The 16,929-nt window shown below is 39.7% G+C and overlaps 1 protein-coding gene across 1 annotated transcript in view; it reads left to right on the forward strand.

Moving 5' to 3' along the window:
* The first annotated feature begins 209 nt into the window (after positions 1–209).
* Positions 210–16,929, forward strand: part of COL25A1 (collagen type XXV alpha 1 chain) — a 288,446-nt gene continuing 271,726 nt past the window's right edge. Inside the window, exons 1-3 of the mRNA XM_073572140.1 lie at positions 210–381; positions 7,924–8,009; positions 8,596–8,613. Of these exons, the coding sequence (XP_073428241.1) occupies positions 210–381; positions 7,924–8,009; positions 8,596–8,613 (276 nt within the window). The remainder of the gene's footprint in view (positions 382–7,923; positions 8,010–8,595; positions 8,614–16,929) is intronic.

Below are 16,929 nucleotides of genomic sequence, written 5' to 3' on the forward strand. Positions count from 1 at the left end.
GCACTTGCACTTTGACTGCGTGCAAGGCATCTTGGAATCTGAAGATTTCCAAAGGATTTTGGGTCACAATTGCAGTACCCAGTGTTAGAAAGACTGGGTTTGCATCCTAGGTCATGGGTCTTCCAGCTAATAAATGACCCAAACATACTTAAAGAAGCACCCAGAAATGGATGGAAACAAAGTGCTGGAGAGTTCTGAAGTGGCCAACAATGAGTCCGGATCTTAATTTTGTTGAACATCTGTGGAGAGATCATAAAATTGCTCTTGGGAGAAGACACCCTTCAAATATGAGAGACCAGGATCAGTGTGCAAAAGAAGGCTCGTCCAAAATTCCAGTTGAAAGGTGTAAGAAGCTTGGTGATGGTTATAGGGAGCGATTGGGTACAGTTATTTATTCCAAAGGGTGTGTGCAACCAAATATTAAGTTAAGGATGCCAACAATTTTGTCCTACCCATTTTTGGGGTTTAGTGTGAAATTCTGTCCAATTTGCCTTTTTTTCTTTGTTTTTTTTTGTTGTGTTGTTCCAATACACACAAAGGAAAGAAACCTGTATAACAAAACGTGTAATTGCAATAATTTTCAGGGAAAAATACTTAATTTTTTGGAACAATTTCAAGGGTACCAACACTTTTGGCCATGATTGTATCTAAGATATATGGTAGAAATCCTAGTGGTGAATGTATTCTTTATTGAGACATACACCTGTGGACAAATGTCATAGCTGAAAAGACTTGGAAAATCCAGGAAAACAGAATGTTCTGAGTTTATACTTGACTAGGTATTTTACTAAATTTCTGAAACAGATCTGAAACTGGACAGAAGTTTGTGGATAGAAAGAAATCTTAAAGCCAGAACTATGTATTTTGACAAGTTTTAAACACTTGGGTGTTGACATACCAGGACCATATTGGACTTGCAATATGATTTTTTTTTTACATTTTATAGAATTCGCTAGACATAGACACATATTAATACTTTCAGCAGTGAATTTCAAGGTCTTGATTTGAATACATAAAATTTAAGATTCAAAGATTTCTAATTCACAGTTTGACTGAAAAATTGCTTATAAAGTGTGTTAATTATCAAACATATGTCATTTGAAATGTCTACATATTTCTGACAAATGTATAAGAATAGTAGTCTTGGAATTGCACACCTATCAGATATAAGTCACTGCTCTACAAATTTAAGTTATGTTGTGATCATGGGTTCACATCATTTGCTGCTCCAGGTCACTATACCCGATTATAGAAATCGATTCAAAAAAATGCAGTAAAAATTTAAAAAGTACATACAGGTGCTTCTCACAAAATTAGAATATCATCAAAAAGTTAATTTATTTTAGTTCTTCAACAGAAAAATTGAATCTCATATATTATATAGAGTCATTAGAAACAGAGTGATCTATTTCACGTGTTTATTTCTGTTAATGCTGATGATTATGGCTTACAGCCAATGAAAACCCAAAAGTCATTATCTCAGTAAATTAGAATACTTTATAACACCAGCTTGAAAAATGATTTTAAAATCCAAAATGTTGGGCTACTAAAATATATGTTCAGTAAATGCACTCAATACTGGGTTGGGCCTCCTTTTGCATCAATTACTGCATCAATGTGGTGTGGCATGGAGGCAATCAGCCTACAGCACTGCTGAGGTGTTATGGAAGCCCAGGTTGCTTTGATAGCAGCCTTCAGCTTGTCTGCATTGTGGGGTCAGGCGAGTTTGCTGGTCAATCAAGCGCAGTGATACTGTTGGCTTTAAACCAGGTATTGGTACTTTTGGCAGTGTGGACAGGTTCAAAGTGTGGACTATCTATAGCATCTGACACACCTGTGACACCCTCAAAGCAGCATTCTGTGCTAGAAGGATTATGCGCATGGAGAGCAGCGAATATTCATTTTCTTAATAGCAGATACACATAATTGTCCAGCAGCTGCAGGAAGCCGGCGGCTGCAGCTAACACTGTGCCTGCTATTAAACAGAATGAATATTCACTGCAACACATGCCCAGAGTCCCTCCTACCCCTCATAGCTGGCTTCATTGCATAGAGGTGGGTGGGAAAATGGGTGTGGGGAGCAGTACAAATTCTTTTTGTTTAACAGTGGGCACAGTGTAAGCCACAGCAGCAGCAGGCTCCTGCCTCCTGTGACCTGCTCCTCTTTTGCTGCCGCTCCTCTCCCATCCACAGGGGAGATAGAGAGAGATATATATATATATATATATATATATATACAGGGTGGGCCATTTATATGGATACACCTAAATAAAATGGGAATGGTTGGTGATATCAACTTCATGTTTGTGGCACATTAGTATATGGGAGGGAGTAAACTTTTCAAGATGGGTGGTGACCATGGCGGCCATTTTGAATCCAAATTTATTTTTTCCAATGGGAAGAGGGTCATGTGACACATCAAACTTACTGAGAATTTCACAAGAAAAACAATGGTGTGCTTGGTTTTAACGTAACTTGATTCTTTCATCAGTTATTTACAAGTTTATGACCACTTATAAAATGTGTTCAAAGTGCTGCCCATTGTATTGGATTGTCAATGCAACCCTCTTCTCCCACTCTTGACACACTGATAGCAACACTGCCGAAGAAATGCTAGCATGAGTCAAAAAGCCCCCATAGACATTACATGGTCAGCTGGTCCTTCCGAAAAAGTGGCATCAATTAACTATTCATTAATGTGTATGGGTGTCTTTACAAAAAATGAGGAATAAATATTTTGACTGTAGCTTTCAAAAACCAGTCAATCTAATCAGTTGACTTTTGTATGCTACGTCTACTATAAAACACAATTTACTACACGCAACAGTACTCAGGAGACATATAGCTGGCTTGCTATTTATGACACGTAATAGCGTTAAGTGATCTATACACAGAGTCAACAATATTTTTCCAGTCTGGTGAAGTAACAGGCAATTAAACTTTACTGGTTCATACTGAAATTCACATAGCAGAAATGTTGGAATTAAGAATATGAATTGAAATGATAATTTTGGCTCTGAGCTTGCTGGCACACTGTGAATTTATGCTGCCTAAACTGCCGGTATGTTAGTATATAATCAAATTAAATATTAATAAACAACATTATTGGAAGATTTAACATTTTGTAGCTATTAGACAAGCAATGTAATGTGGTCTCATGTGTCAGAGTTGCATACCACAAACCCGAGCCTTAATTACTAAATCGGAGATGGAAGAATTCACTGGTATTTCAGATGCATAGGTACAGTTTGACGTGCCACTAATCTGTAAAAGGATAGGCCAGGCCACTGGCACTTGTAGCTACTCCACCAGTATAGAATCAGTGTCAACATGTGCATCAAATTCTCAACTAATCTCCATAATGCTTTATGTAACTTCGTTTTCATGGTAGATTACAAGTTTCATTTGCAGAAGTGAGAACGGCGGACATTTGCAATTCCGAATAGTATGTACTGTATGTCTGCAGAGTGACATGGAGGAGCTTTACTTTAATACCTTAAAAAGTTAAAATTATTTGGAATTGTGACAAATCACAGATTTTATCATAGATCATGTAGATTTGTCATTTGATATAGTCCATGAACAGGAAGAGCCTCAAAGACGTTAAAAGGGTAATCCCATCTCCAAGATCCTATTCCATAATAATAACAATATTAGCAAATACTTCCAATTAGAAATGTTTATTATTATTATTATACATTTTTATAGCGCCATTTATTCCATGGCGCTTTACGTGTGAAAAGGGGCAAATATAGACAAGTACAATAAACATGAGCAATATAAGACACACACAAGTACAGGAGAGAGGACCCTGCCCACAAGGGCTCACAGTCTATAGGGGATGGGCGAGGATACACTAGGAAAGGGTAGAGCTGGTCATGCGGCCGTTCACTAAACTGAGGATCACTGCAGGTTGTTGGCTTGTCGGAAGAGGTGGGTCTTCAGGTTCTTTTTGAAGGTTTCCATGGTAGGCGAGAGTCTGATGTGTTGAGGTAGAGAGTTCCAGAGTATGGGGGAAGCACGGGAGAAGTCTTGTATGTGGTTGTGAGAAGACGAGATAAGAGGGGATTAGAGAAGGAGATCTTGAGAGGATCGAAGGTTGCGTGTGGGTAAGTACCGTGAGACCATGTCACAGATGTATGGAGGAGACAGGTTGTGGATGGTATTGTATGCCATAGTTAGGGTTTTGAACTGGAGCCTCTGGACAATAGGAAGCCAGTGAAGGGCTTGGCAGAGAGGAGAGGCTGGGGAATAATGGGGAGACAGGTGGATTAGTCGGGCAGCAGAGTGCAGGATGGATTGGAGTGGTGCCAGAGTGCTAGAGGGGAGACCAGAGAGTAGGAGGCTGCAGTAGTCGAGGCGGGAGATGATAAGGGCGTGCACTAGTGTTTTTGTGGTTTCATGGTCAAGGAATGCATGGATCCGGGAAATATTTTTGAGTTTGAGACGGCAGGAGGAGGCAAGGGTTTGTATGTAGTATAGTTCTTCTGATAAGCTATGTCGCTTACCAACATGTGCAGGCATTGCAGTAGCTGAGGTATCCATGGATACGACCACTAAAAGCTAACTTACTGAGTGTCACTATATCAGTGGTTGTAACCATGGATACCCAATCTACTGCAATGTCTTGAACATTGTGTAATTACCATAGAAAATGAGAAGAACTGCACTACATTTCTAATTGGAGGTATTTGCTAACGTTGTTATTATTATTACTACACCTACTACATATTGGGATAGGATGGTGGAGATGAGGATACCCCTTTTAAGTCCATGTTATCCTTGCATCTTTACTCATGGGTGTAACTAACATGAGACAAGCATAAAAGATGCTATAGTGCTCAACATCCAGGAAGGCCACCTTTCCCTCAAAGAGTTTTCCACTCCAGGAATAACCCAGTTTGGATGAACACTATTTTAGTGTAATGTACACTTTGTTAGGATTTGGCGGTCCTGATTTGAGTAGTCGTTAAATATGCGATTAGCTTCTCATAGAAAATTGAGAGAAGTAGAATGGCATGGGATTACAAGCATGCAAATTGCATACCTGCATCACGTAACGACCACTCGAGCCAGTGAGTAGAGCCAAGTCCTAACTGTGTACATTACACACTGTTATTATTCAGCACACTGTACTGCTTGCTGAAAGTATGCCCTGGGATGGAAAACTCCTTTAAAATAAACATGTAGTTACCGACCATAGTGAAAGGAAGCAAATCTTGAAGCCTGTTGAACATGGTTACGGGACAGCATATTATTGAGATATCTTGGAGATCTCTGGCATTTTCGAGGGATTTGCCATAAATGTTTGACTGATGCCGAACAAAATAAGAAAAAATTTACTGATCAAATTTTGGTCATGACTGAGTTTTACAGTGGGACCAACAACCTGCAGCAGTACTGTATTAGATCTGGTGATTAGAACATGGATGGCGCTATATAATTCAGCTAGAACTAAGAGCTGGGGCAGTTTGGCTGGCTCATTGACGTAGCCCAGCTATTTCCAGCAGTTATGTACAGCCCGGCTGTCAATGTCCATATGGCCTTTCATTCTGTACAGATGCAGGTTAAAGTAAAAAAAAAACATTCAGTATCAGATTGAAAGCATTATAAATTTCCGAGTTATCTTTGATCTGACACCTCACAGAGTTTCTAAACTCAGGGCTACACTAAGGAAAGTGCTATATCATTTCTGGAGCTGGAAATCATGATAGCGATTCGGTACTTTTTACATTCTGTTTATTGACCTGAGGGTGATGTTTGCACAAGTATGTAATATAGAATGATTTAGCAGTAAAAGCATCTGTATCAGAAAACGATAGACCCCATCATTTATCCCTAAAACGTGCGCAGCTTTGGCCTTTGCTGGGCAATTTGTCACTTTTTTCATGGTCATTCACATAGATTTCACAGATAATTCCCAGTAAGTAAAGCATGTAGAGAGCTATCAGGTTGGAGATTAATGGGAAAGGCTTGAGGATGAAGCCTTTGATCAGTAGAGGTATTTTACGTAAATTCTATTATGTTATGAGTCGTGGTAACAGGTGTCACATTTCTCTACCATGCTAATAGCGCATTATTACAACATCAGTGTGCTTGGTCACAGTATATGTTAATCTTATTACAAAGCACATGCACCACTTTGCAAGCTCTACTTATTATACATGCACATCAAATTATAAAATGGGAGGCGTCCACATGGGGGTTAGAAGTTAATTTTATTCAAATTCCATAGGCCTTTATATCTTCTCCCAAGCAGTTCTTTTTCATTTTTCTACTTCCTATTTCTTTCATTTTTCTTCACAGTAATAATAATCTATTTTTGATCATCAATTATTGAGATGGAATACCGATTATATATATATATATATATCTATAATATAACGGGCTAAGCGTCACTCTGTCTGAAGCCTTAATAGACTGCGCAAGCACGACGTGCCTGCGCAGTCTGACTCCAGACAGAATGAGGCATCCAGCGGTGAGGAGTATGTATGGCGTCGGAGATGGCGGTATGCATACACACTGCATACTGCTATGTCCGGCGCCATACTTACATACTTACCTGACCGGGAGGAGCGTGCCGCGGCCCTTCTCTTTGGCTGGAGACCGGGGCAGGAGTGCGGCTGGAATTGCGCATGCGCATAGCATGATCCGGTGCCATTTTACTGAAGACACATTTGCAGTGTGTCTTCAGCAATATGGTGCCGGACAGCGTTATGGGCATGCGCGTACTCCGGCGCCAGACGCTTCCCCCGGCCATCAGCAGAACGTGACAGCGCTGGAGCACAGGAAAGAAGGGTGAGTATAAATTTTTCTTTGTATGTGTGTAGTTTAATAGGGATGAGGGGGACCATGAATACCAGGAAAGGGGGGATAGGGGACCATGCATACCAGTATTGGGGGGTGAGAGGACCATGCATACCACGAAAGGGGGGTGAGGGGACCATGCATACCACGAAAGGGGAGTGAGGGGACCATGCATACCACGAAAGGAGGGTGAGGGGACCATGCATACCACAAAAGGGGGGTGAAGGGACCATGCATACCATGTTCAAGAATAAATGTGAATTGGAAAATAAGCCCTAACCTATTTTTTGGACAAAGAAATAATATAAGACCCTATCTTATTTTTGGAGAAACACGGTACATCCTTCAGCTGGATAATGCCCCCTGCCACTTTTCAAAAATAATTCAGGAATGATATGATGAGGGTGACAAAGACATTAAGGCTATGTCCACACGCTGCGGATTCACCAGCGGATTTTTCCATGTGGATCCACAGTTAAAATCGCAGGTAAAGTGACCTGTGGTTTTCCTGCGGATTGGCCAGCGGTTTTTCCCTGTGGTTTGACACCTGAACAATGGAATAGGTGTCAATCCGCAGCGGAATCCGCAGAAAGAATTGACATGTCAATTCTTTCTGCAGATTTAAAACCGCAGCTTTTCCGCGGTGAAAAAACTGCAGCATGTGCACTGCGGATTGTAAATCCCATAGACTTACATGGTACTGCACGCTGTCTGCGGAACTGCTGCGGATCCGCAGGGCCAAATCTGCTGCGGATCTGCAGCAGAACCCGCAGCGTGTGCACATACCTTTATTAAGGCTTTTCGCTTGGACCCTTTACATTGGGAACCATCTATATGGTATATAAATTGCCACTCATTACACCTACAATAACATGTTGCAATTGTAGGAATGAACAACTGTTACTACTGTCATCGGTTCCCATACACTTTTCTTATTCTCGATAGCACTTATTTAATTTCCAATGGAAGATATTGCTGCTGACCAACAATGCTCAGCCATTTATTGTCACATATTAAATGGTCTTGAGCCTCTAAAGTCTTCAGATTTCCATCCAGTGAACTTTCTATGAGATGTTCTGAGTCTTAATGAGTCTGCTGCTAATATCTTGGTACCAGTAACCATAAGGCACCTTCAGAGATCTTCAAATCTTCAACTCTTAATCAAACGGTACCTACACAATATGAGGCAGGTTGATTTAGAGGTATGCTTGCTTGGTATATGTGTGAAAATTTGTCATGACACAAACAATTTTTACATTTGTGTTAGCAAAGGAGTCCAAACATTGACCCATTTCTGCTGAGAGTGTTAATGCCATGTACAGCTTGGAATTGTCCAGTAACCTATGCTTTATTATCTAGCAGGGGACACCAAGAGCATTAGTTTGACCAATACATTGAAAAACATGGCATACTGCTCAGCGGTACTCTAATAAATGCTGGTGTAAATTCTAGTCCATTTAGAATCATTTTGGCTCTCAAGTGTTGCTTTACTTTCCTAAGAAAGGAATCTCACAGCTCTTCTTATTCTACACAGAATAATCATTCAAGAAAGATGATAATTGCCCCAAATTGGAAATGTAATCATTTGATTGCACCCATCAATGAATGCCCTTCAGGTTCCTCATTTTACAAATGCTTAGCCCGTTTTAAGCAAACTTTTTAAATTATTTAGTAATTGTCTTTAAAGAGTATATGAGCAATGTTGTAAAAAGTGTGTAAATTTGTAACATTTTAATTAATTTGTAAAAAAAAAAAATTGTAATAACTGTAACATTTATTCTTTTACAGGGTCAACCTGGGCCACAGGTAAGTAAAGCAATATGTTTATTTAATTGCTTGATTTTAGGTTTTTAGCGAATTCATCGCTGTGCTTTAAGAAATCTCAGATTCTCCCATTTTTCTAATTTCTTTTGTGAAATTACAACGACTTACATGAAAAGCACAGAGTCATCTGACAATTATATCAACAGTAAATGAAATCAAAAGACAAGGGTTGTCATTAAAACAATTCATTACACTGATATGACTAAACACAGAGTCCACAGCAAGTCCCCCATAAACATTAGGGTACAGTCAGAAAAATTTTCTGATATACTGGGACCTTCTAGATTGAATTGAAATGCCCGATCATTTTCCCCAATCCTTTGAGTCTGGCTTTCTCCCAAAATACAGAACACGTGCTTTTGTGTGAGGATAGAAAAAAATGGCGGTCATCTTGCAGCTATCTTATGTGTGTGGTTACCTTAAAGGGTTGTTTAGAACTGTGTAACTGATGAACTATTATTGGGATAGTTTGTCAAAATGAGATGGGTGAGGAGCCTACAACCAGCACCCCTACCAATCTCCTGTTAGCCGATCCTGTATTGGCCGGAGCACCAGAGCGCCTTATACTGTATAGTGGCTTTTCTCATTATTAAAAAATTTGCGCTGAACTGTAGCACCCCAAAATGGCTACTATGACTACACAGTGTATAAAGCTGTGTTGTTCTGGCCCCACTTCTAGACCACAGTGGATCCTGCTAACAGTTGATATCAGTGGGGAAACGTAGTGTCATACTTCCATCATTCTAACATTGATGACTTATACTAAGGAAAGGCTATCAGTTTCATAGTCCTAGTCCTGGACAACCCGTTAACATTGATCATATGAATGATTTTTAAAAATTGCCTACCCTTTTATCCACTGTGATTTGTGACAATAAGGCACAGTAGGATAATTCCAGTGGTGCAGCATGAAACTGTCAGCCAAAAGGGAGTGCAGAATGAGTACTGAGTTGTTAAGTAAGGGTATGTTCACACATATGCGTTTTTTTTTACCCTTTTTATGCTAATTTTAGCTATGTTTTGCAGTACCAGCTATGTCTATGAGATTTCAGAAATCTCATGCTTGGTTTTTATGTCCTCAGTAGTTTGTGCAAACCTTAGGTTTTGCAGAATAGAGCATGTCACTTCTTTCAGCTTTTTTTTTCAGCGTTTTTCACCCATTGAAAGTAATGGGTGGGAAAAAAAAACCCTGAAAAAACGCAGGTATCAGGTTTTGCTGCGTTTTTTGTGCCAAAACCGGATGACGTAGAATCAGATTTTTTTTTGGCACTAAACTTTATCAGCATACTCAAGAGACTAATGTAGCATGACAAAATCGCTGCAAAAAACACACAAAAAATGCAGCAAAAAATGCAACAAAAGCCAAGCAAAACCTGCTTTTTGGCAGCAAGTTTCTCACTGCAAAGAGAGCAGGTTTTGCTGCAGAAACAATTCGCAACGTGTGAACATAGCCTAACAGTCACTGCCAGCATGATGTAGAACAATGGTGGTTTCCCATGACCCAATCAATTACACCATAAGATTATTTGGTGAAATACAAATTAAGAATTTACATTTTTATGTATTTGGCAGCATTAGTTTTCTCTGTGAATACAGCTTTTGTCCAAAGTTAGTCTTAGGCATTAAAATTTTGTACATGTCATCCAGATATTTGTAACGGTGGGATTCAGTAAGAATAATCAACCCTCAATGTTGCCAGTGGCATGCTCCTATACATGTGGACACCATAAGTATTATGAAATGATAACATTGTTTTAATTCAGTAATGAATATGTAAAGAAAAGAATCTTTCTGCAGGGAAGCAATGATTCTGAATAAAAAGCTAGAATGATTGTTCACAGGTTTGAAAAGTAAAACAGAAATTCTAACATGTCAGAACCACGATACAATGGCACATAGCTGCCCCATTACAGCATGTGTTCAGCAGACAAATTAAAGGCCTTGTCCAAAACTAATATTGATTTTCATCCTAATCACTGTCTATTTATTGTAAATTCTAATGTTTAATTAAAAAGTTCCTATCATTCCCTCTCTAATAATTATGATGACATTCTGTTTGATAATCCCCAGTACATGCTGGGATACTCAAATAGGACATCATCAAAGGGCAGAGGCCATGGTCACTTCCATAGCTTCTGTCCCCACCCTGAAATGGAGGGACATCTGTTACATCCGTTTCAGGGTCTGGGGTAGTTCCTGCTATACTGACATGTGTTGGCTGTCAATTCCAACACATGCTCAGTACAAGCGCCCTGGCTAGGCCATACACACACGTTCAGTATTTGGATACTATTTTTCATTATCATTTGTAAGCCAAAACCAGGAGTGAGTGAAAAATACAGAAGTGGTGACGTGTTTCTATTACTTTTCCTCTGCTTGTTCCACTCCTGGTTTTAACTTACAAACATTGATGTAAAAAACTGACCAAATACTGATATAAAATACTGACCAACTACTGAACATGTGAATGTGGCCTCACTTTGTCATACTCTTTTCAGTGCGCAGTGACCATACACTCTGTTGCTGGCTCTTATGGGAAGTGCTTAGCCAGAAAGAGAGCGCACTGTCAGTGCCCTCTGTTAGTGACAGTCCAGGGCCACTCAGCACATGAGGGTCAGCTGTGGACTGCCCTTGTAAGGGCATGAGTCTTTGGGGTCTACCAGGGTCAGTTTAATATACCAAGTTACTAGGAATTGACATATCATTGGAGCAATCTGTGCAGCAGCATAGAGGCCCAAGAGGTTAGGGGGCCCATTTCTACCTCTAAAACAGGTGGAATTGTGCCTTTTGTTGAGTTCTTGGGCTGCAAAGGGCCCATATATTTTTCTTGCGCAAGTGCCCTTTTCTGTCTGTGTCGTCAAGTGCAGGAACCAATAGGGTAAGCATCAGGACTAATTCAGACTTTAAAAAATTTCTTTAAAAATGGGTGAGATCGTTCCCTTTCTTCTCCTTATCTGATTATAAGTATTTGACTGTAATATTAGCTGCATAGCCTAGTGATTGATATTTATTTGGAGTAGGGATGTGCTATTAATGCGCTCAAATCATAGAGACCATGCCACTTTGGACTGATCACTGTCAACTTATTCCCATACAGGGATGTGGATTTAATCTGTTTTTTTTTTGTATGTTATTGTACTGTGTATTTATATGGGTGACATATTTTATTATAAGGGTAATTGAACATTTTAAATATTTTCTGGGTAAAAGTTAAGTTTTATATTTGCCTTTTTGCTTTATACTCTCCTACACTCAGCAAACTGTTGTATTGTAATAGGGACAGTCAATTTGTTACTCTCCCGTGTTTTGCTTTTTTCCAAGACATGACAAGCCAAGCACTGGAGTACTTCAATGCATGCGACGTAGCAGTGTCCTGCATAAAAATCATGTTTTTTTTTAAAGATGCAGATATTTTCATGTACCACTGCTTGAAGAAAGTGTGTTCTAAACTGACAGTAGATTTGGGAGTTTATTTTGAGTAAATCTTCAACTTGAAAAGGTCCAACTAGCTCATTTTAAATAATACCATCGCAAAGAAGTACCCATCCTCCATCTTGCAGGCATCTGAGTCAAAGTGGACGTTTATACTTATTGCTGATCCAGCCAAGAGCCCATTCAATTGGTCCGTCAAGCGACATTCTCGTCAGTCCTTAAAACCTATGAAGGATCTGTCTTCAGATATTTCTTGACCCAGTCTTGATGTATCACCTTATGTGTCTTCATCAGGGGTGGCCAGGTTTAATTCCTATTACCTTGGCCATGCACTGAACATCTTTTACTTCTGGGATCTCCAGGGAGGATGCAGTTCTGGAATATAACAGATCTGGTGCATGATGGGTTCCTGGTCGCTTCATGTTTGATTTTTCTCAAATCTTTGGCAGCTAATGTGCATCTTTTTTTCTCAACATGTTTTTTGCCACTCTGTTGACTGTTTCCAATAAAATTTGTGCTGGTTCTGTGATCATGCCTCAATATCTTAGCAATTTCAAGAGTGCTGCATCTCTCTGTAAGACTTGTAACAATTTGTGACTTTTTAGTTAAATTTCTTTATTGGCCATTTTGAGTGATGAAAACAAGCTTGCTAATTTTCTGCACTCCTTGATAAAGGGAGCTCTTATACCTAGGGCACATCATCTGTCATTACACAAATACATATTTGCTTCATTCAATAAGCATTCAGCTTATCCCTCTTTGAGCTAGAAAATCTGCATGAAATGATGATATGGTCAAATACTTACTTATCTAATCATTGTTCACTCAATGTAGAATAACAGAATATAATACATGTATATGTATAACATATATGTAAAAATATAAAATATATACAGTTGTGGCCAATAGTATTGATACCGCTGCAATTCTGTCAGATAATACTCAGTTTCTTCCTGAAAATGATTGCAAACATAAATTCTTTGTTATTATTATCTTCATTTAATTTGTCTTAAATGAAAAAACACAAAAAGAATTGTCCTAAAGCCAAATTTTATATAATTTCACACCAAACATAAAAAAGAGGGTGGACAAAAGTATTGGCACTGTTCGAAAAATCATGTGATGCTCCTCTAATTTGTGTAATTAACAGCACCTGTAACTTACCTGTGGCACCTAACAGGTGTTGGCAATAACTAAATCACTCTTGCAGCCAGTTGACATGGATTAAAGTTGACTCAACCTCTGTCCTGTGTCCTTGTGTGTACCACATTGAGCATGGAGAAAAGAAAGAAGACCAAAGAACTGTCTGAGGACTTGAGAAACCAAATTGTGAGGAAGCATGAGCAATCTCAAGGCTACAAGTCCATCTCCAAAGACCTGAATGTTCCTGTGTCTACCGTGCACAGTGTCATCAAGAAGTCTAAAGCCCATGGCACTGTGGCTAACCTCCCTAGATGTGGACGGAAAAGAAAAATTGACAAGAGATTTCAACGCAAGATTGTGCGGATGTTGGCTAAAGAACCTCGACTAACATCCAAACTAGTTCAAGCTGCCCTGCAGTCCGAGGGTACAACAGTGTCAACCCGTACTATCCGTCTGCGTCTGAATGAAAAGGGACTGTATGGTAGGAGACCCAGTAAGACCCCACTTCTTACCCCAAGACATAAAAAAGCCAGGCTGGAGTTTGCCAATACTTACCTGAAAAAGCCTAAAACGTTTTGGAAGAATGTTTTCTGGTCAGATGAGACAAAAGTAGAGCTTTTTGGGCAAAGGCATCAACATAGAGTTTACAGGAGAAAAAAAGAGGCATTCAAAGAAAAAAACACGGTCCCTACAGTCAAACATGGCGGAGGTTCCCTGATGTTTTGGGGTTGCTTTGCTGCCTCTGGCACTGGACTGCTTGACCGTGTGCATGGCATTATGAAGTCTGAATACTACCAACAAATTTTGCAGCATAATGTAGGGCCCAGTGTGAGAAAGCTGGGTCTCCCTCAGAGGTCATGGGTCTTCCAGCAGGACAATGACCCAAAACACACTTCAAAAAGCACTAGAAAATGGTTTGAGAGAAAGCACTGGAGACTTCTAAGATGGCCAGCAATGAGTCCAGACCTGAATCCCATAGAACACCTGTAGAGAGATCTAAAAATGGCAGTTTGGAGAAGGCATCCTTCAAATATCTGGGACCTGAAGCAGTTTGCCAAAGAAGAATGGTCTAAAATTCCAGCGGAGCATTGTAAGAAACTCATTGATGGTTACCAGAAACGGTTGGTCGCAGTTATTTTGGCTAAAGGTTGTGCAACCAAGTATTAGGCTGAGGGTGCCAATACTTTTGTCGTGCCCATTTTTGGAGTTTTGTATGAAATGATCAATGTTTTGCTTTTTGCTTCATTCTCTTTTGTGTTTTTTCATTAAAGACAAATTAAATGAAGATAATAATACAAAAGAATTTGTGTTTGCAGTCATTTTCAGGAAGAAACTGAGTATTATCTGACAGAATTGCAGGGGTGTCAATACTTTTGGCCACAACATAATTTTTATTCTGTTAAACCAGAGAGTTATGTGACACAAAATAGTTACTAAATAACATTTCTCACATGTCTACTTTACATCAGCACAATTTTGGAAACAAAATATTTTTTTGTTAGGAAGTTATAAGGGTTAAAGGTTGACCAGCAATTTCTCATTTTTACAATAAAATTTACAAAACCATTTTTTTTAGGGACCACCTCACATTCGAAGTCACTTTGAGGAGTCTATATGGCAGAAAATACCCAAAAGTGACACCATTCTAAAAACTGCACCCCTCAAGCTACTCAAAACTACATTCAGGAAGATTATTAACCCTTCAGGTGTTTCATAGGAACTAAAGCAACGTGGAAAGAAAAAATGGACATTTTAATTTTTCCAACAAAAATTTTCTTTAGCCTCAGTTTTTTCATTTTCACATGGGCAACATGGATCCTAAAATTTGTTGAACAATTTCTCCTGAGTACACAGATACCTCATATGTGGTCATAAACCACTGTTTGAGCGCACGGCAGGGTCCGGAAGGGAAGGAGCACAATTTGACTTTTTGAATGGAAATCGGACACCATGTCAAATTTGGAGAGCCCCTGTGTACCTAAACATTGGAGCTCCCCCAACAAGTGACCCCATTTTGGAAACTATACCCCCTAAGGAACTTATCTAGATGTGTAGTGAACACTTTGAACCCCCAAGTGCTTCAGAAAAGTTTATAACACAGAGCAGTGAAAATAAAAAATAATTTTTTTTCCTCAAAAATAATTTTTAGCATACTATTTTTAATTTTCACAAGGCTAACAGGAGAAATTGGACCACAAAAGTTGTTGTCCAGTTTGTCCTGAGTACACTGATACCCCATATGTGGGGGGGAACCACTGTTTGGGCACACGGCAGGGCTCAGAAGGGATGGAGCGCCATTTGACTTTTTGAAATGCAAATTACTTCTAATCGTTAGCGGACACCATGTCGTGTTTGGAGAGCTCCTGTGTGCCTAAACATTGGAGCTCCCCCACAAATGACCCCATTTTGGAAACTAGATCCCCTACCGAACTTATCTAGATGCATAGTGAGCACTTTGAACCCCCAAGTGCTTCACAAAAGTTTATAACGCAGAGCCGTGAAAATAAAAAATATTATTTTTCCTCAAAAAATTATTTTTTAGTGCGCAATTTTTTATTTTCACAAGGGTACCAGGATAAATTAGACCCCAAAAGTTGTTGTCCAGTTTGTCCTGAGTACGCTGGTACCCCATATGTAGGGGGGAACCACTGTTTGGGCACACGTTGGGGCTTGGAAGAGAAGTAGTGACATTTTGAGATGCTGACTTTGATGGAATGGTCTGCGGGCATCATGTTACATTTGCAGAGCCCCTGATGTACCTAAACTGTGGAACTCCCCCACAAGTGACCCCATTTTGGAGACTAGATCCCCCAAGGAACTTATGTAGATGTGTGGTGAGCACCTTGAACCCCCAAGCACTTCACAGAAGTTTATAACGCAGAGCCGTGAAAATAAAAAATATTTTTTTTTCCTCAAAAAATTATCTTTTAGTGCGCAATTTTTTATTTTCACAAGAGTACCAGGATAAATTAGACCGAAAAAGTTGTTGTCCAGTTTGTCCTGAGTACACTGGTACCCCATATGTGGGGGGGAACCACTGTTTGGGCACACGTCGGGGCTCGGAAGGGAAGTAGTGACATTTTGAGATGCTGACTTTGATGGAATGGTCTGCGGGCATCATGTTACACTTGCAGAGCCCCTGATGTACATAAACTGTGGAACTCCCCCACAAGTGACCCCATTTTGGAGACTAGACCCCCCCAAGGAACTTATCTAGATGTATTGTGAGCACCTTGAACCCCCAAGCACTTCACAGAAGTTTATAACGCAGAGCCGTGAAAATAAAAAATATTTTTTTTCCTCAAAAAAATGATTTTTAGCCAGCAATTTTTTTCACAAAGGTAGCAGGATAAATTGGACCCCAACAGTTGTTGTCCAGTTTGTCCTGAGTACACTGGTACCCCATATGTGGGTGGGGACCACTCTTTGGGTACACGTCAGAGCTCGGAAGGGAAGTAGTGACATTATGAAATGCTGACTTTGATGGAATGGTCTGCGGGCATCATGTAACAATTGCAGAGCCCCTGATGTACCTAAACTGTGGAACCCCCCCACAAGTGACCCCATTTTGGAATTTAGACCCCCCAAGGAACTTATCTAGATGTGGGGTGAGCACCTTGAACCCCCAAGCGCGTCACAGAAGTTTATAACGCAGAGCCGTGAATTTAAAAAAATTTTTTTCCTCAAAAAAATGATTTTCAGCCAGCAATTTTTTATTTTCAC

The sequence above is a fragment of the Dendrobates tinctorius genome, unplaced genomic scaffold, assembly GCF_039654945.1.
Source record: "Dendrobates tinctorius isolate UK_male_01 unplaced genomic scaffold, ASM3965494v1 ptg000030l, whole genome shotgun sequence".
In the NCBI taxonomy this organism is placed as follows: domain Eukaryota; kingdom Metazoa; phylum Chordata; class Amphibia; order Anura; family Dendrobatidae; genus Dendrobates; species Dendrobates tinctorius.